At 39.1% G+C, this 24,921-nt stretch overlaps 1 protein-coding gene across 1 annotated transcript; it reads left to right on the top strand.

Annotated features, from left to right (window-relative positions):
* Positions 1-570: 570 nt before the first annotated feature.
* LOC143670662 (EKC/KEOPS complex subunit LAGE3-like) lies at positions 571-1,954 on the top strand. Its single transcript, XM_077145574.1, has 3 exons — positions 571-926; positions 1,242-1,364; positions 1,640-1,954. Exons 1-3 carry the CDS (start codon positions 703-705, stop codon positions 1,776-1,778), a joined length of 486 nt encoding a protein of 161 aa, XP_077001689.1. The 5' UTR covers positions 571-702; the 3' UTR covers positions 1,779-1,954.
* The last annotated feature ends 22,967 nt before the right edge of the window (positions 1,955-24,921 follow it).

Below are 24,921 nucleotides of genomic sequence, written 5' to 3'. Positions count from 1 at the left end.
AGGGCTGAAAGGGATGGGTAGGCAAGGAGAGGGACAGTTTGGGTTGTTTCCTCTTTTGTGATACATGCAAGCAGAAATCTCACCGTTCACTTAATGTTTAATAAGACAATAAAAAACCAGCCTCTTGGACCAACACAGTATGGCTGTCAGAAGCACTGGGACCCTCAGGCCCAGTCCTACTGCCCAGCTCTCTGGAAAGGTTGGTGAGTGAGTCTCAATCTCTACACAGCATGGGGCAAGACCAGCTCGGCAGGAATCAGTCACGTGCTCCATAGCCTCACTAGACACCTGTTTGCGCAGGCGCACTGGGGTAAGGGACACAGCTTCAAGAGCGCTTTTGAGTCTCTCCTCAGCCAGTGCAGGTCAGTTGGTGGGAACCAGTCACGTGCCCTGCAGCCTCACGAGGCGGCTGTTTGCGCAGGTGCACTACGGTAGACTCGTGTGCTAAGGCACAAAGGGGTGGAGCTTCAGGAAGATTCTTGATGCGTGCTCCACAGCTAGGATAGAGCTGGTTGGTGGGAGCTGGTCACATGCCCTGTCACCACATTGGGGTGCTTGTTTGCGCAGGCGCACTAAGAGCCCACGCTTCTGGTAAGGGGCGGAGCTTCTTGAGGAGAGACTCAGTTCCTCAGAGGCGGGCGGAGAGGAAGCACCTGTGAGAGGAGGGTTCAGAGGAAGCAGAGAGGCGGAGGAGCGGCAGACATGGAGGCAGACGAAGGAGCATGCGACGGGGCCAGCAGCGCAGGAGACCAGGGAGGTTCTGGAGGCGCAGGTGACCCGGGCCGCCGTCCTCCTGGCTCCGGCGGCCCGAAGGGCGCGGAAGGCGAGGGCACCTCAGCCGGTGGTGCTCCCCAGGTCGAGGGGATGCTGCAAGTCTCCGCACGGGATGGAAATGCAAGAGGGCAGGCAAATCAACCGCTGGAGTTGTATCCTTTTCAAGGTGGCCTGCCCGGGTCGTGGCAGCGGGGCTGAGGGCTGGTGATCGGCTGCGCCCGACCTGTGGGAACGGGGGGGCGGGGGTGCTGGGGGGTTGAGGGGATTGAGAGAACTGTCAGAGCTGTCGGGGTGGGAGTGCTGCTTGTGGGGGTGGGCAAAAGGGAGAACAGAGAGAGAGGGAGAGAAAGGGGAAGGGTGGCTGGAGGAGGTGGCCTAGGGGACATGGGCTCGGGGTGGCCTGAGGGGACGGGGGCTGGCAAGGAGGCCCAAGGCCAGTGGATGGTTCCTTAACTCGTCTCTGCCAGCACCCTCACCGTGCCTTTCCTGTCCTTCCTGGAGGCCGAGGTCGCCCGCCGGTCCCTGACCTCCGAAGCCTTCCACGGAGGGGGCCGTAAGGAGCTGGCAGTGTCCGGCTCTGATCTGATCGTGTGAGTTACAGAAGACCTGGGCGTGGGGGCTGGGGGGGGAGCTGGCAGCTCGCGAGCAGTCTCTGCCCAAGGCTTCATCCTCATGGCGGGCCTGGAGACACGAAGACGAAAGGGTACATCGAAGGGAGGGGGAAGTTGCCCCTTGGGCCTGTAGCAGCGCCAGGGGGCGTTGTAGTAGAGACCCAGTTAACATTAGTGGCTGCGCGAGGCAGCAGCGTGAAGAAAGCCTGTTTTCCACTTTTAACTTGAGTCTCTTTTTTCTGCTCACTTTTCAGCCGATTGACTGCTGACAATCCTGGCGACATGCAAACTTCCATCACCGTTTTTCTCAACCAACTTTCCCAGGTGGTGCGAACCATGCAGCACATCGGATCCCGGTTTTTTCGGAAGCCTCAGCCGGGAAAAGGGGGTTAAGGCCTAATCTTGTGGCCACTCCTGGGCAATGTCCCCGTCCTTAGGACATTGATTCCTGGAGTAGACGCCCCTTTATTGTTTAAAGCCTAATTTTTTTGCCTGTATTGCCTCTTGGCCGGCTTTATTTTGTTTGGCACTTAAATGCTTGTTACTGCAAAAAATAAAACTAAGCATCTAATCCCTGTCTGAATTTCTTTTCGGTTACGTCACCTCTGTGTTTTCTTGCCTTTGCTTTCAGGTAGGAGGGGAGGGTCTAGGATTCAGTTATTCTAATGGTAGGGGTAATTCAATAGAATTTTATTTAAAGCCCTTGACTTAAGTATAAAATAATTGTTCAGAAGTTGTGCCCTACAGCCAGAACTCTGGATTCCCCACATCCTTGTCACCACTGGGTCTCCTTCCTGCCAAAATAAAAAATTGGTTTGCACTAAAAGAGCAAACAACCCAGAAACACTAGAATAGGAATTTTGCTTACATTGCCATTTTTGGTGATTATCATCCAGAAAAAGTCATGCATTATATTTTCATTAAAACAACAAAGTTCTATGGCCCAATATATAAAGGAAGTAAGGAAGGAATAAAAAGATATGAGGGGGAGGAAAGGAGAGCGAATAAGTGAAGAAGAAAGAAAAAGAAGAAAACAAGTTTGAGTTCTGCGGTTAATTAATATAGCTCTTATTGTATGACATTGGCCAAATCAGTAAACATCTAATTTTCGATTTTGTTACCCATAAAAGAGTACCGAAAATGACAATGCAATCATCATTTTCAGTAAGTTCAGTAATGTTAGCAACTATAAGTTTTATTTTATCATTAGATTACTAAATGGAGATGTGTTATACCTACATAAGCTAAAAAGAAATGATTGCTTTACTTGACTCAATAGTTAACAGTTTTTATCTAAAACTAGTAAAGATATTTGTGAGAGCAGAAACCACATTTGCACCTCGTGCCATTTTTTGAAGCCCCAATTTACTCTCCGTATTTTTCTGAAACGTAATAATACTGATGGTTCCTATACTCTGCTGTATTTTTGGTATGGTTTTACCTATGTAATAAAAGAAAAAATCATAACGTCACCAGAAATGATGCAGCAATGTCATTTGCAAAATGAAAATAATAATGGTATTTCTAGACCATTTCTCTAAATTTAGAATACAGAAATTAACATTCCTGTAAATGTCAAAGGTATATGACTCTATATTCTGTAACTACAGTAGTCACTCTTCGGCTTTCTTCGACTTTCTGAAAAAGGAGCCAAAACATTTTTAAATGTTTTCTATGACTACGATTTTAAACTTGAAGGTTATGTTAACTCCATAAAATGAAAATTGAAGCAATTCAATGATAATTCTAGAAGTAACACACTTATATTTTTGAACAGCACCTAAATTTTTATTTTTCATAACCTACATTTGCCTTCAAATTAGACAGTTTTACACTGAATGACACAAAAAGAAACTTAAATTACTCATAGTTTACATGTAAGCTTGATTCCAGTCTTAATGAAGCAGAAAAAAAAATCTTAGAAAAAATTCCACATTACTCTCTCATTTTATAAATTGGCAGCAAATAGCCCTCCCTTGAATCTTCGATTGTCTGCTGCTTTTCTGTGTAATAGGTTACAAAGCACGTAAAATCTGTTAACTATAGCTTGCTGAAGGGAAATGCAAAGATGGTTCCTTGTTGCCCTCATGATAAAATGAGCCGGTTTTAAAATGTAAACTGCAGAAATCTTGACAAACAATACAGTAACATAAGCTTTTTGGCCCCTGCTAGTATCAAACAGTGCTGCAATTACGGGAGAGACTGAACAAAAACATCGAAGTAACTAACCTACTTTAAATTCATTTCTGGTGAAACAGGACCAGATTCTCCTGTTTCCAAATGGTAAGTCTTATCACGCAGTTCTACATGCTAAAATGTTGTTTGCCACAAGCTTTACAGTGATTATATGGATACGTTAAATATGTCTATGGTTAAGGTAAGATAACCGTTTTTGGTGGTTCTACGTGTATTTGTTTTCTTAAAAAGTATGTAAAAAATGTTGTTTGGGATTGCTATATTTCTGATCTACAATTTGAGATACTGCTGGGGGAAAAGAAAGAAAAATTTTTTAAATCTATGAAAGCCGCATATTGTCTGTGTGTAACATAGCAACAGTCTGCATGCACCATCACAGCTTTCTGTGGTGATTACTCTCATTTTTGTTTGAGTGGAAAAAAATCTCAAAGTAATATGAGGAAATTTTTTTTCCTGTTGCTTTGTTTTGGACATTAAATAGTTACTATTTGGCATATCACTTTTGCTAAATTAAAAAGAATGTTATAAAAATCACATCAGAGTAAGGTTTCAGCTCTCCATACAACAGACTGTTGCTGGGTGAGCGATAATTACATGCATTGACCTAGTACAAATGACGGCGGAATATGTTAGAGCACAACACACCCCCACTGGTCTCGGTATATTATCAAGTACCAGTTCACTATAATGATTAACTGTACCCCATTGCTATTCTTAGTGACCACCTTTTATTTTCCTGTTTGCAGCAGTGGAGCTTTGTACTTTCAGCTGACAAACAAAGCAAATAACTACAGCTGGGTTAGCCATATACAAATCAAGCTGCAATATTCACTGCCTTCAGGAAAAAAGATATATCACTATTGAAAACCAGCGACTTAGCTCAATAGGGTTTGTAATTTTCTTCATGAAGTTGCCTGACAGCATCTCGTTTCCTCTTCTACCAGAGATTCCAACATTAAGGAATCACTAGATCTTAGAGCTTGCCTCTACAACTCTTTTGACAGTCTTCATTAGTTTGGGTTTAAAAGGTCAATTAATTCTGATTTTTTTAGTTAGAGATTTGAAAACTGCAAAGAAATAAGCCCCCATATTCCTTTTATAGGCATTTGGAAAGCATTAACACTGTATGTATTTCTATGTATTTGAGTAATGACAATTGCTCTGAAGAAAATGGCCAAATGAACACACCTAGTTTTACATCAGTACAGATATAATTTGGTTATGCTATAATAGTAAAATATTACCTGAAATAGAAAATAAAAGATGCAAGTTTCAGATTTGTATTCTTAGAGAAATTTTCAATGAATGATAAGTAAGGGAAGAGAGACTATGATGATTACATGGAAAAGCAACATATAAATATCATTATAGTAATCTAGCCTAACTTGGGGTGCTGTGTTATGTGAAGAAGATTCTACATAGCATAGATTGGACCTTTCTTATTTTAGCTGGTGATTATATAATAAAAAGCCAAGCTATAAATATTCATAGAGCAATCACTGTCAACAATGAATCTACCAATATTAGTTTTATTAAAATAATATTCTGGGGGTGCAAGGGCAGTTCAGTGGTAGAATCCTCACCTGCCATGCAAGAGACCTGGGTTTGATTCCTGGCCCATGCACTTCCCAAACAAACAAACAAGCAAACAAATGAAAAACCAAACAGACAAAAATTCAACAAATAGTGCTGCAATAAGGGGACACTCACATGGAAAAAGAATCAAATGTGACCCCTGCCATACAACATATAAAAAAACCCTATATATTAGCATAAATTTAAAAAGATGGGTAATGATTAGCATGATAGATTCCTTATAAATCACAGCAATGTTATAGAAATCACATTTATTGATATGATCACATCATCTAGCATTTTTAATATTTCTGTTGCTTATTTGAAAATTGCAGGAAATATCCAATGCCCAAAAATCAAGAACTTTCTAAACATATTGATAAATAGGTTTTCCATATCTTCAAGAGCCACACAGGGTGCAAGGGTGGTTCAGTGGTTAGAATGCCCGCCTTTCATGTGGGAGACCCAGATTCGATTCCCGGACCATGTACCCCCTCAAAAAAAGAAAAAAAAAAATAACCACTCAAAGCTCTGCTATAAACCTAGAATAGAAAAATCTAGGAATTTCATGAAAAAGTAAAATTCATATTTTAGAAAAATGTTCATTTAAAAAACAACAACAGCAGAGTACATGATTTAATCATTCAGAGAAATGGATACCGGTAAACTATCAAATAAGCAAGTGCTATGAAATAATTAAGACAAGAAATAATAATGGACTTGTTGGTAGCTTGCAAAGTGACCACAGATTCTTCCCATCCTTTTATGTCCCTTTGCAAAGTGATTTTACTGTTTCAAGAGGTGAAGTGAATTTCTCCATCACTTTAATCTGGGCTCTGCTTTCTGACTTGAATTTGCTAAAGCGATATTAGCAAACTTGCCTCAAGCAGAGGCTTGCAAAGCACATGCGCATTGAAGCTTGCCCTCCCTTGCTGGGAACCCTTTTGTGACCGTGTAATCAAGCCAGAGCCAAATTCCTACAGGATGAGAGATGAGGCGGAGAGAAGAGCCAGCTATCTCAGACATCATAACCAACCTAGACGTGTGCGAAAACATTCTAGATGTCTTCATTGAAAAGACAGCCCCAGACATTTAGCTTAAATTAGAAAAATTGCCTAGGCAACACACAAAATTGAGAGCCAATTATAAATGCTTGTGCTTAAGCCATTATGTATCGGGTGATTTGTTTCGCAGCAAAAACCAACCAAATGAGTCTTGATATATCTTTCTCTAGCTTTTATATACAATTGAACTCTTTTTCAGAACTAACATAAAAACAGAAAGATTACAGAGTGCAACATGATCAAAACAAAAAGTTAAGTTAAATGTGATACCATTGTATTATAACATAAAATTCTTAATTTATCAGAAAGAGATAATATATAGCTGTCCACTATTTCATGAATTCTGAAATAACTTCCAAGATTAAATGTTTGATAGACTATTTAGCCAATTAAGCATTGTTCCAAATAAAATGTCAAGCCCTGAGAAATATTAAAATTAATATTTTTGCAAAAGTCTTTTACTAGATTGGATGATCTCCCAAGGTCCCTCTTTGATAAATTTTATTATTGGGCATGGTCAGGAGGATTTGTTTTTCATTGCCACCACCATTTATTCATTTAATTAATAACTAAGTATAGAACACTATAGTAGCACTAAAAGTGCAAAGAAGTCCTTACCCTTAAGGGGTAAGGGAAATATAACAGGCACATAAAAATTTAGACTATAAGAAAGCATATGCTAAAAATGCCACAAAAATTCAGAAGACAGTATAGTTTAAACACAAAGGATTCGAAGTCACAAAGCCCAGATTCTAGTCCCAACTTGGTGAGTCTTTTAACCTCTCTGTGTTTACTATTCCAGATGAAAAATGACATGGTGCGATTTAAGAGAGGCTGTTTGCGCTTGTTTCCAGATTAAAACGTTATGATTCTGATCAAAAGTTGGGGAAAGTTTTATGGAGATGGTACCTGAGCTGGACACTGAAGGAAGGCATTTCAGCTGAGCAAAGAGGTACTAAAGTTGGCGTAAGCACAGGATTTGGAGGGGAGAAAGATGAGTGTCACATGGAAATGGGGTGTCAGAAAGCCAGCTGTGGTAGCCCTCAAGCATTAATGACACAGGAATAGGTTGTGTTCCTCACATTTTCATCCAGTCAGTTACACTCTGCAATTCCAGAAGGAAAAATTATCAACAAGCAATGGTAGCATTTTATCAAACATTTCACTCAATTTCTAGAAAATTATATGTCAAAAAAATATAAAATAATTTAACATTACACCACTACATTTCAAGATTGGCATTAATAAACTGCTCCAATTTCAAAAAGTAAACTGATTCAACGTTTACATTCTTAGCAAACATAACCAAATCTCCTAATTCAAAAGTACATTTGATACAAATTATATTATCCCAATTATTCCAACATTTACTTTCTATTATGTCCCAGGGACTATGGAAATAAAAATAAAAAAGACAAGTTCCCTGCCCGTGTAGAGCTCACAGCTTGGTAGACAAGACAAACATCAACAACATCTTTCTAGAATATTGCAGTGAACAAAATGATCAAGATATGAGCATAATGCTATGGATGGAAAGGATTGATTTATCCTTGTGGGGTCCAGGACCTGGACCCCCTCCTAAATGGCCCATAACAAACCTGTCAAGAAAGTAAACAATTTCCCAGAGGGGGAAGACTGTAAGCATAGATGTGAAAATGGCATGGGTTGTATCTTAGGTTTGTTTGTTGGTTTTTAAATTGTGAAAAATAACATATAAACTAAAAAGCAATAGATTTCGGGGTATATTTTAACAAGTAAGTATACAACAGATTTCAAAGTTTGGTACAGGTTACATCTCCATGATCTTTCATTTTTTTCTTCTAGCTGCTCCAAGACAGTGGAGACCAAAAGAAATATCAATATATTGATTCAGAGGTCGTACTCATTTGTTAAATCCTATCTTCTTTATTGTACTCATCCCTCTCTTTTTTTTCTTCGTGTTTGTGAAAAATTATATATATATATATATATATATATATATATACACAAACAATAAACTTCAAAGTACATTGCAACAATGAGTTGTAGAATGGATTTCAGAGTTTAGTACGGGTTATAGTTCCACAAGTTTAGGTTTTTATTTCTAGCTGCTCTAAGGTACTGGAGACTAAAAGAAATATCAATATGATGATTCAGCACTCATACTCATTTGTTAAACCCTACCTTTTCTGTATAACTCCACCATCACCTTCAATCTTTCTACTCCACTCTTTAGGGGTATTGGGGCTAGGCCCATTCTAACTTTTTCATGTTGGAAGGGGCTGTCAATAATATGGGAGAGGGGGATGGAACTCGCTGATTTTCTGGAGAGGCTGGCTGTATCTTAGTTTTAAACACTAACCTTAGTAAACATCAGTCTTAGGCCCCTTTAAAGATTGTACCAGAGATCCAATGTCCTCATACTATACAGATTATCTTTGTTCTAAAATTGTATATTACTCCTCCTACTTCCCCATCCTTGTGGGGCGCCAAACATCTGGACAGCAGCCGCTACACAGCTTCTCTTGTTCCTAAGTCCCAATAAACCCATGTCTGCTTCTATGTTTTTTTGTGTGTGTGTTTTTGTCTTTTGTTTTTGTCTCTCAACAGCCTCAGCTTGTGCTCTGCATGAAGTCATTCTGGGCCATTATCCTATAAAAAATTGGAGTCATTGCTTGTTGAGTTTTAATCATCTACTAAATCTGGCTTTTAGGGTTAGGAAGAGATGGGAAAGAGAGCCGTGAGGTTCTGTCTGAATTTTTAGCAGTTATTGTAAACACCTCTCAGCAAAAAAATAAACTGGCCAAGAGAAGCCACATCCCCAATGCCTCATTTCCTCATCCTCTCTTTTTTCTCTATTTTTTCCTTTGTGATCTGCCTTCCTTCCATTCTCAATTCTTCACAACGGAGCTAGAACTGGAAAGGCAGAGCGAGGACAAAAGAACAAGACTAGAAATGCACCCATATGACTAATTAAATTACCACAAGGTAACGCTAATTGTATTGTACAGTGTTCTACAGATAAGAAAAACTATTTTTTAAAGAATTTCCTAAGTGCCTAATTCACACTACAACATTGGGAAATCTCATTCAACATGGGGAAAACAAAGAGAACCCTTGCAGAACACTCCGTGTACTACTTTCCATTAAACATCAGTGTTACAAATACCATTGGATTTCAAGGTATAACTCACACAAGTGAGATCTGATCAAAATTGCATTACTTAGCTTAAAAAAATAAAAAAAGATGCAACCTGCAATTTCAAGTCTGAAACTCTCAGCTACTTCCAAAATAGGCTGAAACATGTATAAACTGGCTAGTGAAGACCATGCAGCAGAAGGCAGATGTAAACAAGCCACTTTTTTAGGCTGCACACTCAATTTCAATTTTCCATAAAAATATTACAAAACTGATTCTACAAAAGTAACAACTTCTTGGAATTTCATTTCATAATGAAGAAAATAAGTCCGTGTCATTTTATTCAAAATTTCTTCTAAGTTACAATTACGTCAAAACAATCTGCTTCTAATGAAAGAACCCTTAGGAGTATAATTCTAAAAGCACAAACATACATTTAGGAGGAGCTTCTACATTTCTGAATAAATTACATGCATTATATACATTAATCCATGAAGAATACCAATACAGAATTCAAGGCTTCTGTTTTTCTGCATGGATATTAAGTACTATACAATGCACACACACAATACAAACCCTCAAAGCAACAGTTTGTAATAGGTAGTGTGATGGTCAAGTTCATGTGTCAGCTTGGCCAGGTGCCCAGTTGTCTGGTCGGGCAAGTGCTGGCCTGCCTGTTGTTGTGAGGACATTTCATGGATTTAAACCATGACCACGTTGGCTGCATCCACAGCTGACTGCATTTGCAATCAGCTAAGAGTGACGCTTAATCTAATCACCTGAAGTCTTTTATGGAGGACTCAGAAGAGATAATCACTCTTTCTGCTTCAGCCATCAGCCTCTCCTGAGAGTTTATTGAGGACCTTCATTGGAGCTGCCAGCTCCCGGCCTGCCCACAGATTTTTAGACTCTTACATCCCCATGGATGGTTACATGAGTTACTTCTTTAAATTTTATATTTACAGATATCTCCTGCTGGTTTCATTTCTCTACAGAACCTTAGCTAATACAGGTAGTGAGAGGCACTTAAAATAAATAAATTTAAAATGCATACAAACAGGCACTTTTCATGCAACAAAATATTTTCCGACCTTTTCATACTCACCTTGCACCATAGATGCAAGGACTTACAGTAAATGCCTATAATCTCATGCTTTAAACATAAACCATGCACTGAGTACAATTTATATGTTGTGATCTACTCTACTTAAGTATGCAATACATATGTCCTATTATTGATATTTTATACATAAAATATGTGGCAGCATTTTGGAATTTTAACACTTATGCAAAACAACTTGAAAGACTTATGAAACATGCTGTCCAGTTTCACTGCCAGGCTGTTTACACAGGCACTGGTTTGGTTAAAGGCTAAAATGGCAGCAGCCTCAAAGTTCATACCGAATGAAAATGGTACATGTGAATGTCCATCCATACAAACATACATATACTATACACATAGATGACACAAAGATTTGTGCAGTTGGAATCACCATGCAAATGCATGCATTTGAGGTACTTACTTTTTACCACGGTCAGGTATAATTATGCATAGTCATTTTCCTCAAGTGCTAAAGATTTCAGACCTGATGCAATGGAAAGCTCTGGCAAGTGTAAAAATGAGAAATGTATATGTTATATTTAATTTCAAAGTACTGTACTTTTAATGTATATCCGTTTAACATTATACGTTTGAATATTTAGTTTAAAAGAGTTACCGAGCAATAAATCTTTTCATTGTAAAGAGACAACTGGTAATTATACCTGACCAAGTGACTTACATTAGCATACTTAAAATTCTAGCAAGATATAGTGAAATAGGAAAATACTTCATTATTGCTTCACTGGACTGAGAAACCCAGAAGGAGAAGATAAAATATGCTCAGTGATGAAAAGTGGACACCCAAAACAGCAGTGCATGCCCTGAAATGGGCTTGTGTGATAAAAACTAAGCATTCTCCATGTTATCAATGACCCTGGCATCCACGTGGATATTGGTCTCCCCACACAAAGATAAAGGACTAAAGCGTTTATCAGTGGGTCACAAACAGCTTTTAAGCTCTGGCAATTCTTGCTTCAGGTGTTTCAACTGCTCCACTTGGAATACATTTGGCTGTTTGTGCATCAAATCATATATCCTTTCATAAATTAGACTATTAACTTACAAATTCCTTCAATTTCCTTCTGTTTTCAGGCTCATTGATGTCATCACCCTAGCAGAATATGACTAGTCTCTTAGGATTTATCTCTTGAATATAAGCTTGGTTTCTGAGGAGGTGCTATATTAGGTCAAGTAGCTTTGCCATAGATTTCTCAGTGTTCTCTAAGTATAGGATCATGCCATCTGAAAATATTGGAAGTCTTACTTCTTCCTTTCCTTTTTGAATGCCTTTTCTTTCTTTCTCCTGTGTAATCGCTCCAACTAGGACTTCTAGTACAATGTTGAGTAATAGTGGTGACAATTGGCGTACTTGTCTTGTTCCCAATCGTGGAGGAATGCTTTTAGTTTCTCACCATTAAGTGTGATGCTGGTTATGGGTTTTTCACATATGCCCTTTATGATATTGAGAACATTTCCTTTGATTACTAACTTCTGACGGGTTTTTATCAGGAATGGATGCTGAATTTTGTTGACAGCTTTTTCAGCATCAATTTATATGATCAAGTGATTTTCCATTTTGCTTCATTAATGTGTTATATTATGTTAATTTATTTTCTTATGTTGAATCACCCTTGCATTCCTGGTATGAATCTCACTTGGTTATCATGTATAATTCTTTTATGTGGCACTGAATTCAATTAGCTAGTATTTTATTAAGAATTTTTGCATCTATGCTTATTACGGGGATTGGCCTCTAGTTTTCCTTTCTTTAGCGCCTTTGCCTGCTTTTGGTATTAGAGTGATGTTAGCTTCATAAAATGAGCTAGGTAGTGTACCAGTTTGAATCTGTGGTGAACCCCAGAAAAGCCATGTCCTTTAATCCTCATTCAGTATTGCTGGGTGGGAGCTTTTCAATTATCCATGGAGATATGATCCACCCAATTGTGGGTGGTAACTTTTGATTAGATGGTTTCCATGGAGATGTGTCTCCACCCTTTCAAGGTGGGGTTGCTTACTGGAGCCTTTTAAGAAGGAACCATTTTGGAAGAAGCTTCAGAGCCACAAGAGCCCACGCAGCCAGAGGCCTTTGGAGATGAAGAAGGAAAACACCCCTGGGAGAGCTTCATGAAACAAGAAGCCAGGAAAGAAAGCTAGCAGAGGTCGCCATGTTCACCATGTGCCTTTCCATTTGAATGTCATCAACCTTCTTGAACTAAAGTATCTTTCCCTGGATGCCTTAGACTGGACATTTCTATAGCTTTATTTTAATTTGGATATTTTCACAGCCTTAGAACTATAAACTTGCAACTTAATAAATTCCCCTTTTTAAAGTTGTTCCATTTCTGGTGTATTGCCTTCTGGCAGCTTGTAAACTAGAACAGGTAGCATTCCCTTTTCCTCAATTTTTTTGGAAGAGATTGAGCAGGATTGGTGTTAGTTCTTTTTGGAACGTTTGATAAAATTTCCCTATGAAGCCATCTGGTCCTGGGCTTTACTTTGTGGGTAGATTTTCATAACTGATTGAGTTTCTTTACTTGTAATTGGTTTGTTGAGATCTTATATTTCTTCTCAAGTCAGCATAGGTAATTTGTGTGTTTCTAGGAATTTGTCCATTTCATCTGAGTTATCTAGCTTGTTGGCATACAGTTGTTCATAATATTCTCTTATGATTTTTCACATTTATTTTCTTTTATTAATTTTTTAATTTTTTAAAACATAACAACAAACAAACACAAGTATTCTTACCATATGATCATCCATCTACATATATAATCAGTAATTCACGATATCATCACATAGTTGTATATTCATCATCGTGATCATTTCTTAGGACATTTTTATCAATTCAGAAAAAGAAAACAGAAAAAAATTCATATATGCCATATCCCTTAACCCTCTTTCTCATTGATCACCAGCATTTCAATCTACTGAATTCATTTTAACATTTGTTCCCCCATTATTTATTTTTCGTCCATGTTTTACTCATCTGTCAAAAAGGTAGATAAAAGGAGCATCAGACACAAGGTTTTCACAATCACACAGTCACATTGCGAAAGCTATATCATTTTATGATTTTTTAATTTCTTCATGATCTCTGATAATGACTCCCCTCTCATTTCTGATTTTGTTTATTTGCATCCTTACTTTTTTGCTTTGTTAGCCTACCTAGGGACCATCAATTTTATTGTTTTTCTCAATGAATCAATTTTTGGTTTTGTTGAGTCTTTCTATTGCTTTATTCTTCTCCAGTTTGTTTATTTCTAATTTAATCTTTATTATTTCTCTTCTTTTATTTGCTTTAGGGTTATTTCCCTGCTCTTTCTCTAAATTCTCCACGTGGCCAGTTAAATCCTCAAGTTTTGTTTATTCTTGTTTTTGTGATATAAGCATTTAGTGCAATAAATTTCCCTCTCAATACTGCCTTTACTGCACCTCGTAAGTTTTGATATGTTGCATTCTCATTATCATTCATCTCCAGATATTTACTGATTTCTTTAGCAATTTCTTCCTTAACCAACTGATTATTTAAGAGTGTGTTGTTTAATCTTCATATATTTGTGCAAGTACGGTTCTTGGTGATTTAATTTCTAGCTTTATTCCATTGTGATCAAAGAAAGTGCTTTGGATAATTTAAATCTTATTAAATTTATAAAGACTCAGTTTGTGTTCCAGCATATGATCTATCCTGGATAACATTCCATGTGCACTACAGAAGAATGTATATCCTGGTGTTTTGGGGTGTAATGATCTATATATGTTGATTAGCGCTAATTCACTTATACCATTGTTTAGGTTCTATATTTCCTTGTTGATCCTGTCTGGTTGTTCTATCTATCTACCACTATTGCTATTGAAACATCTATACCTCCCTTAAGTTTTGCCATTGTTTGCCTCATGTTTTTTGAAGCTCCTTGACTGGGAACATACTCATTTATAAGTGTTATTTCTTCTTGGTGAATTGTCCCTTTTATTAATACATAGTGCCCTCCTTGTCTCGTATGACATCTTTACATTTAAATTCTATTTTCTCTGATATTGTTCTAGTTTGCTAGCTTGCCAGAATGCAATATACCAGAAATGGAACAGCTTTTAAAAAGGAGAATTTAATAAGTTGCAAGTTAACAGCTTTTACGCTGTGGAAATGTCCCAATTAAAACAAGTCTGTAGAAATGTTCAATCTAAGACACCCAGGGAAAGATACCTTGACTGAGGAAGGCTGATGAAGTTCAGGGTTTCTCTTTCAAATGGAAAGGTGCATAGTGAACACAGTCAGGATATCTCTCTCAGCTGGAAGGGTACATGGGGAACATGGCATCATCTGCTAGCTTCCTTTCCAGCTCCCTGGAGGCATTTCCTTTTTCATCTCCAAAAGTCACTGGCTGGTGGACTCTCTGCTTTGTGGCTCTACAACGTTCTCTGTTGTGGCTTTCTCATGGCTCTGTCGTTTTTCTTTGCTCTCTCCGAATCTCTCTTTTTCTCTGAAATGTTTCTTCTTTTATAGGATTCCAGTAAACTAATCAAGACCCACCTGGAATGGTGGAGACACATCTCCACCTAATCCAGCTTAACAACCACTCTTGATTGAGTCTCATCTCCGGGTGATCTAATTAAAGTTTCAAGCATACCATACTGAATAGAGATTAGAAGAAATGCTGCCTTTATGAAATAGGATTAGGATTAAAACATGCCTTTTCTAGGGTACATACATCCTTTCAAACTGGCACACTACTCCTGCTTCCTTTTAGTTATAGCTTGCATAGAAGATCTTCTTCCATCCTTTCACTTTCTATCTGTGTCCTTGAGTCTAAGATGTGTCACTTGTAAACAGCATATAGATGGATTATGCTTTGTCATCGATTCTGCCATTCTATATCTTTTAATTGGCGAATTTAACCCATTAATGTTCAAATTAATTACTTTTAAAGCAGTTCTTGACGCTACCATCTTATCCTTTAGTTTTTATTTGTCAGATCTGTATATTCTTTTCCTTCTTTCTCTGTTTATTCTTTAAATTATTGTTGCTCCAAATAAGATATCAGTGGCTGAGAGAGTTCAAATAGAGTTGAAAAGCTACTCTGGAGGACTCTCTTATGCAAGCTTCAATTAGACATTACTACTTACCATAACTTGCCAAACCCCAACCAAAACCATTCCAGCCAATCTTAAAGAACACCTACAGCAATATATAATATTCTACAAAGGTTCTGTACACCAGTGTGAGTTACCAGAAACCTACAACCTTCAGATGGGTCCCTGGACCAGATGAATCCTGAAATCTAGAGGGTCCAGCCTCTCCAGAACATGAACTAGTTCCATCCCCCTAACCAATATTATTGCCAACCCCTTCCAACATGAAAAACTTAGAATGACCATAGCCCAAATACCTCCCCTAAAGTGTGGGAGAAAGATGAAAAGTGATGGTGGAGTTATACAGAGAAGGTAGGGTTTAACAAATGAGTATGATTGCTGAATCATTATATTGATATTTCTTTTAGTCTCCAGTATCTTAGAGCAGCCATAAGTAAAAACATAAAATTGTGGAATTGTAACCCATACCAAATTCTGAAATCTATTCTGCAACTAATTGTTGCGATGTGCTTTGAAATTTATTGTTTTTTTATATATGTTATTTTTCACAAAAAATAAAAAAAAAGTTGATTGTGATGATAGAAAAAATATTTATTCCTTCTAGCCTCCAAGCTAGAAGGAAAAATTTGAGATGATGGTATGGGAGCCCATGACAAACTCTGGGATCTGTCCTGTAGCTTCTTGTTGAAGAGAGCTTTGAGAACTACTGTTTTCTACTTTCTATGCTTTGCATATGTTATATTATACAATAAATAAAGCAAAAATACAAAAATATATATATGCAGTCATACAAATTTTTAAAAAATATCTATAGAAGTAAATATGCTTCAAAGAATGCAAATCTTTTTGATATTTGCAGAAAACAAAAATAACAGCATGAGCAGAATCAAAGTTCATGGAATGAGTCTGGCCCTGAGAGTATTGGATCATGGAGGTGCACAATGTGTGGACAGAGTAAGAAAGCTGGCAGAGCTATTTCTGAGACTGTTGGTGAACATGGGCAAAAAGGATGGAAGTAAATTAGGTTACTTAGAAACTTAATGGTTTCTTAAGGAATCTTATTTTATCTTAATCCATCTAAGAAGCATCAAACATTGAAGTCTTCCTGGCAGCAGAGAAATATGATGGTAATTTCAGAGATCTGATCTGGCGTTTGATTGGAAAGACTCTATAATCAGAATATTAGCTACAATAATTCCCATGAAATGTAAGGAAAGGCGAAGCTGAAAGAGACCTTATGAATGGAGAGGGCTGCCTTGCTATAAGCATACCCCCACAGGTCCACTGCACACAATCTGCTTAACAGCTCCAGGACTCAGTTCATTCTCCAGGGCAGCTACTAAACAGCCAGGAATTTGAAACAACTGTTATGGGGCTCCAGAGGCCAGAAGAACACTGTACAGCAATCAGGCAGGAGCCGGAGGAAGAGAGCACTTCCCACACTGCCAGTCCCCAACTCTCATGGCAGACCGCCTGGATCCAGTCCTTGGATGGCTGCTACTGTCAAAAAGGGACAAAAAGTCTTCTTCCCCAAGAAGGGGAGGGGGCAGCAGCTGAGCACTGATTACTACTTTTAATTAGCAAACTTTTAGAATCTGACCACTGCATACTGGCTTTGGGGGCATCTATTGTCTCAACCCACCCAGGCCTCTATTTTGACCCCACCTCCTAAAGGGGTGGAATTGGTGGAGACTTAAAGGCACAGTACCTCCTAAGGATGGTGGGAAAATCATGTGCATATTAGAAAATACACCGAGATTACTAAAAATGCAAACACTATATACAAAACTTATGCAATGCAGCCAAAGCAGTGCTCAGCAAGAATTTACACTTGTAAATATCTACATTTAAAAATAAGAAAGATCTCAAATCAATAACCTAACTTTATAACTTAAGGAACTGGAAAACATAAGCACAAACTAAACCCAAAGCTAGCTGAAGAAAGGAAATAATAAAGATTAGAATGGAGATAAGTAAAATAGAAGACCAAAACAAGCAATTAGAGACAATCAAATAACCCAAAAAGTTGGCTCTTCGAGAAGAATAACAATATTGACAAGACTTAGCTAGACTGAAAAAGAAAAACGAGGGAAGATTCGAATTGCCAAAATCAGAAATGGAAATAGATTGTTATACTAACCTTACAGAAATAAAATGGATTATAATAATTATATGACCAACAAATTTAAATAATCTGGATTTAATGGACAAATTCCTAGAAACACAAAACTACCCAAACAAAATCTATAAGAAATAGAAAATCTTAGACTATAACAATGAAAGTCATTAAACCAGCAATCACAAACCTCCCAACAAAGAAAGCCCAGGACCAGATGGTTTTATGGGGATTTGTACCAAAAGTTTAAAGAAGAATTAACACCAAGTCTTCTCAAATTCTTCCAAAGAGTACAAGATGAGGGAACACTTCTACCTGGTTCTATGAGACCAGCATTACCCTGATATTATCACAAAAAAACCACACACCTATAACCCATATAAATATAGATGCAAAATCTTCCACAAAATTCTAGAAACTGAACCCAGAAGTATATTTTTACACTTATACACCATAATCAAATGGGATTTGCCCCAGGAATGCAAAGGTGGTTTTCAACATGTGAAAATCAATCAATGTAACATAGCACACTAATAGAATGAAGAAGAAAGACACATGGTCAACTCAATGGATGCAGAAAAATCATTTGACAAAATCCAACACCCTTTCATAGTTTAAAAAATAGCAAACTAAGACTAGAAGAGAACATTCTCAACATGGTGAAGGGCACCCGTGAAAAACCCACAACTAACCGCATAATGGTGAAAGACTGAAAGTATTCATGCTTAGATCAGGAACAAGACAAGAATGCCCACTCTCATCACTTCTATAGAACATTTTACTGAAGGCTGTAGACAAGCCAATTAGGCAAGGACAAGAAATTAATGGTATACAGATAGTAAGTGAAGAAATAAGAGTATCTCTATTTGCAGATGGCTTGATCTTATACAAAGAAAAATCCTAAGGCAGCCACAAAAAAAACTAAGAGATAATTGATGAACAAAGCAGAGTTGCAAGATACAAAGAGAAAACTCAAAAATCAATTGCATCTATATTTTAGCAATGCACAATCTGAAAAGTAAATTAAGACAATAATTTGATTTATAATAGGATCTAAAACAATAAAATTCTTAGGAATAAATTAAACCATGGAGGTACAAAACTCATGCACCACAAACTACAAAGCATTGCTGAAAGAAATTAAAGACTTAAATTTGTGGAAAGATATCCTGTCCTTATGGATTTGAAGACTTAATTTTGTTAAGATGACACTTCTCCCAAAAGTTTAATAGACAGATTAAATGTCCCAATCAAAATCTTAAGCAGAAATGGAAGAGCCAATTCTAAAATTCATATGGAATTGCAAGGAGCCTTGAATAGCCAAAAAATTTTGAAAAAGAAGAATTCACAAGTCGTGATTTCAAAACTTACTATAAGCCTACAGCAATCAAAACACTGTGGTACGGGCATAAGGATGGATATATAGGTAAAGGGAATAGAATTGAGAGAATAGAAGTAAACCTATACTTCTATGATCATTTAATTTTTGACAAGGATGGTAGGGTAATTTTCCCTACAACAAATGGTGCTGGAACAACTAGGTATCCACATGCAAAGAGTAAAGTTGGACCGTTACCCCATAACATATACAAAAACTAATTCAAAATAGATCAAAGACGTAAATTTTAGTTAAAACTATAAAACTCTTAGAAGAAAACATAAGGTAAATGTTCATGACCTTGGCTTTGACAATGGATTCTTAGATTTGACTTCAGAAGCATGAGCAGCCAAAGCAAAATAAGATAAATTGGACTTCCTCAAAATTCAGAAGTTATTGCATCAAAGGACACATTAAGAAAGTGAAAAGATAACCTACAGAATGGAAGAAAATATTTACAAATCATACATCTGATAAGTCTAGTATCAAGAATATATAAAGATCTCTTACAACTCAAAAAATTTAAAAGACCAATTACAAAAGAAGCAAAGGACGTGAATAGATGTTTATTCAAAGAAAATGCACTAATAGCCAAAATAATAATAATAAAATGATTCTCAACATCATTAGTCATTAGGGAAATACAAAAGAAACCAACAAAAAGATGTCAATTTACACCCAATAGGACGGCTATAATAATAACCCCTTCTCAAAGAAAATGAGGAAAATATCAAGTGTCAAGAAGGATGTGGAGAAATTGGAACCCTCATGCTTTGCTGGTGGGAATGTAAAAATCATGCAGTTCCTTAAAAACATTTTGGCAGCTCCTCAAAAAGCTAAACATAGATAGAATTGCTGTATGATCCAAGGCCTGACTCCCCATGGAAAGTGGTCAGGGGCAGTTCTTGGACAGTAAAAGTCAGCTGAACTGGTGGACTAGGAACCGCTGAGATCTGGCACGTTACTCTTTGTCCCCTGGACAGTAGGTTCCACAGAGACACGAGAACTTAAAAGACAAAAAAAGAGGTGATGTGTTCCTGGGGTTTTTAGTGTGTGAGGACGCTGAGTCCCCACACTCATCAGGTAATGCCCAGGCTGCCAGTCTGTCATGGGTCCCATGGCCATGGGCTGACATCTGCAGAGAAAATTCAGCAGTCGGCAGACCCCTTGACTACAAAGAGTTTGCTGTCCCTGACTTGGCTTTCCAGAAACTTCTGGTATTGGTTTCTAGGGACCCCTCTGGCAGTGAAAGCAGTAAGACCTGCTCTTCTTTGTCCACTGGGCTGCTGAGCTTGCCACCAGCACGGCCCTCGGGGGCAGGGGAAAGCAGCAAAGGAGGCAGCTAGAGGCATCACTAGGGCTGGAGTGAAGAGGAAGGAATGTCCTGAGCAGGGCTCAGGGGCTGGCGGGACCCGAGAGGGGCAAAGGGGAGTTCAGAAGTTCCCTCCAAGGTCATCAGATTGCCCCTGGGCTTAGCACACCTCCCCTAGCCCTGAGGCCAGGCCAGTCAAGCCAGCTTCCAGAGCCAGCTGGTTGCCCAATTGATTCCTCCCTGGGGAGAAGCCTTGGCCTCAGCCCCTCCTGGCTCCAGCTCCTGCCCTCTCCTGCCTGGGCCCCAAGGTCCTCCCTGAAGTCAGGCTCACCAGAACCTGGCCCTGGTGGCCCTGGGGTCCTTCCCGCCATAGGAAGCCCCAACTCCAAGTCTTCTGGAGGCACATTAGCACTGTGTCGCCTGGGCTGGGCATGGTGGTGTCTGCGAGCTTGGTAGCACGAATCTGAGGCTCAGGACCTATCTGGGGGCAGTGACACGGTGGCACATAGAATCCGACACAGCTGAAAGCCAGGACATGGGTGCTGAGACGACACGGGTGGCCCTTTCCACAGCCACCCTGTCCGGTCTGGCACCTTCCGGAGCGGCAGCCAGCTCTGCCCGGGCCTCCCCAGCCCTGTCCATTCTGCTTCTCCACAAGCCTCTGCCTGGCTCTTGGCACTGAGACGGGGACTGGAGGCATGGCTTTGGCACCCCTGGCTGTCCAGTGTCCCTCCTGCAGGCCTCTGGAAAGCCAACTCTGCCTGGGGCACGGGGAGCACAAGACCACCTGTGCCCCCAAGATGGGCATCCCTAGACCAACCACAAAGCACCCAGATGTGCAGCAGAGGGACAGGAGTCCGCTCAGCCCGAGGCAGCCACCTGAGCTTTCATCATCAGTGCCAAGGCCCCTGCTCCTCAGTTAGGAAAACTGGTTTTCCCAGTTCCCAGGCCCAAGGACGGAGGTCAGGGCCTGCTGGCGTTCCAGAGGTCCAGGAACATTTCTGTGCTTCCTCTCCGAGCTTGTGCCCAAGCCAGACTCTATTGCTCTTGTAGCCCCCCTCATCCCAATACCCCAGTCTCTAAGTGAGTGTCCTTCCTGCATTCTCCTCAGGGTGCAGCTCCCATCCTACTCAAGTACGCTCCAAATCTCACTCCCTCCTCATCGACTGCACCCCTCCCTCGGTCTGCCTCAGTCATGGACTGTTAAGACAAAGCCATCCCTACCTTTAAAAACTCACCTGTGAACTGCTGGCAGGAGACAAAGGCCATTTCCTGGGCACCCTAGTATTACTGAGTGCCTGAGTCGTCTCCCTACAAACATGCTCATGGCTCTATATGCAAGTGTTAGTTATCTGTGCGTGCATCTTGTACATGGTACACACACACACACACACACACACACACACTCACACATGTTCATCAAATTAGAAGTGCACAGCTTTGACATAACCCAAGCTTTGCCTGCTTGCACCGGATGCGTCTAGAGTCCTGTCCTTTCCTGGCCCATGTCACCTCCTACCCGCAGTTGTCTCCTCCTCCTAACTCCTCTGGTTATGTTGGGAAGGGTCCATGATATCTCTGGCATCCCAGCTCCTAGCCAGCTCTTGGCTCAGGTTAGGCGATCAGTACATGTGTATGGCATGGATGGATGGAATGGCAGCATGGCTTTGCTGTGCTCTGTCTGAAACCATGACTGGCTTAATTAAGACAGTGGGTTTTGGTTCAGGCCAATTCTCCAGCAGCAGGAACCCGGCAGCTCCCCTATACCTCATACTGCTCACTTTCTTTTGCTTGGTTAGCTGAACCATCCCCTAAATCTACCCTTCACCTGGTAGCCAATAAACTCTTGCAGCCTTCTCCAGGCTCAAACACTTCAAACCTTCACATACTTCCAATAACACATAACAGGCAGCATCCCAGGCGCAGGTCTATAGACCAAGGACCAAAGGGATGGGGTTTCTGTTCATCATCACAGCAGGGAAAAGGGAGAAGAATATCCTTTGTTTCTGGGGAAGGTGAGATGCCGAGATCCCAATCTTCATATCTAGGTATGCAACCAGCCTCCCCACCTGGCCTTGGTGCCACTTGAGAGAACAATCTGTTCTTCTCACACATCTCTCATGAGAAACTTCCTCACAAGGAGTTTGGCAAACTCCCTGGAGCCTTGATCTACGAGAGCAAAAGAGCAGAAGCTGTGGACATCAGGTAGAGTGAGAACAGTAAGAAGAGGCTGGGAGCACTGATGAAAGAATAAAAATAGCAGAGCTTCAGGGACTCCTGTGGCCTTGGGAGAGAAATTCCCACAACTTGTTAGAGACAAATAGATATCATTGTCCCCTGGGAAGGAGATATGTTTGCAGGTGTTCTGATGTGCTCCTCCCATCCCGGTAGGCAAGAAGGACTTTAAAATAAAACTGTATTTAGCAAGGGATTTCCTGTCACAGGCACTGGTTTGGAAGGACACTGAAAAGTCCCTTAGGGCAAGCCCACCCTTCACCATACCTCAGAGACAGAAAGTGCCTCTTTCTTTTACACCTATTGGTTCAGTGGTCAGTACTGAGTAAAGAATAGAAAGGAGGTCAGTTGTATGAGTTCATATCCTAATTGAGGATGCTTAGCCTCAGTCTGTTCCTCATTCACCTTCACTCTCTGCCTCATTCACCTACCTCATCTCCAACCAGAAGTTCTCAATGTGGGGTCTATGGGTCAGCACCATCAGCGTCATCTGAGGAGTGTTTAACCAGGAAAAAAAATGACTGAATCTCAATAAGAACAGTGAGCTTTATGGCATTTTAAATATATACTTTTATTTAAGAAAGCAAACAGTACATTTAGAACCACCAACAATGGATAACTTAGTTAACTATAGGCATATTTAAATAAGATATCCAAGTAATCATTGTAAAACCTGTGTTTGTGCAGTAAGTTTCATAAACCAATTTAAAATAAAGGCAACAAGGAAAAATCTACAAATTCAGATAGCAGAGTTCTTAAATTCTAAATGTTGAACGCTAACATAAATGCCATTTGATTATCTGTCAAAACTGTGAATGTTCTCAAAATATCAAGTAGAAGGCTATTACAAATATCAACATTGCTATAATAATGACCTATGTTACTGAACATTTTCCTGATTTAGTTCTTGGAATATTTGGTAACATTCTCCTATGAAGCCGTCTGGTCCTGGGCTTTTCTTTGTGGAAAGATTTTTGATGACTGATTGAATCTCTTTACTTGTAATTGGTTTGTTGAGATCTTCCATTTCTTTTTTAGTCAATATTGGTAATTCATGCGTTTCTAGGAATTTGTCCATTTCATCTAAGTTGTCAAGTTTGTTGGTGTGTACTTGTTCATAATATTTTCTTAAACGTTTTTTTAATTTCTTCAAGCTCTGTGGTAATGACATCCTCTCATTTCTGATTTTGTTTATTTGCATCCTCTCTCCTTTTTTCTTTGTTAGTCTATCTAGTAGCCATTAATTTTATTGATTTTCTCAAAGAACCAACTTTTGGTTTTGCTGATTCTTTCTATTGTTTTTGTTGTTGTTCTCTAGTTTGCTTATTTCTGCTTTAATCTTTATTATTTCTATTATTTTATTTGGTTTGGGATTAGTTTGCTGTTCTTTTTCTAAATTATCCAGATAAGCAGTTAAATCCTCAAGTTTTGCTCATTTTTGTTTTATAATATAAGAATTTAGTGCAATAAATTTCCCTCTCAGCACTGCCTTTGCTGCATCCTATAAGTTTTGATATGTTGTTTTCTCATTATTATTCATTTCCAGATATTTATCAGTATCTCTAGAAATTTATTCCTTGAGCCACTGATTATTAGAGTGTGTTGTTTAATCTACACATATTTGTGAAGGCTTTGGTTCTTTGGTGATTATTAATTCCCAGCTTCATTCCATGGTCAGAGAAAGTGCTTTGGATAATTTCAATCTTACTAAATTTATAAAGACTCAGTTTGTGTCCCAGCATATGATCTATCCCGGAGAATGTTCCACGTGCACTTGAGAAGAATGTATAACCTGGTATTTTAGGGTGTAATAATCTGTATATGTCGATTAGAGCTAATTCATTTATCGCATTGTTTAGGTTCTCTATTTCCTTGTTGATCCTCTGTGTGATTGTTCTATCTATAGTGGAGAATGGTGTATAGAAGTCTCCCTCTATTACTACTGATATGTCTATAGCTCCCTTCAGTTTTTCCGGTGTTTGCCACATGTACTTTGGAGCTCCTTGATTCGGAGCATACGCATTTATGACTGTTGCTTCTGTTTGGTGAATTATCCCTTTTATTAATATGTAGTGTCCTTCTTTGTCTCTTGTGACGCCTTCACATTTAACATCTAATTTGTCTGATATTAGTATAACTACTGTTTCCTTCTTTTGTTTACAGGTTGCTTAGAAGATATTTTTCCATCCTTTCATTTTCAATCTAACTGTGTCCTTGAGTCTGAATTACATCTCTTGTAATCAGTGTATAGATGAATTATGTTTTTTAATCCATTCTGCCAGTCTGTATCTTTCAGTTGATGAGTTTAGCCCATTAATGTTCAAAGCAATTATTGTAAAAGAAGTTTTTGAC

This window comes from Tamandua tetradactyla, chromosome X (genome assembly GCF_023851605.1).
Source record: "Tamandua tetradactyla isolate mTamTet1 chromosome X, mTamTet1.pri, whole genome shotgun sequence".
NCBI classification, from domain to species: domain Eukaryota; kingdom Metazoa; phylum Chordata; class Mammalia; order Pilosa; family Myrmecophagidae; genus Tamandua; species Tamandua tetradactyla.
This window is presented reverse-complemented; position numbering and strand designations above follow the sequence as displayed.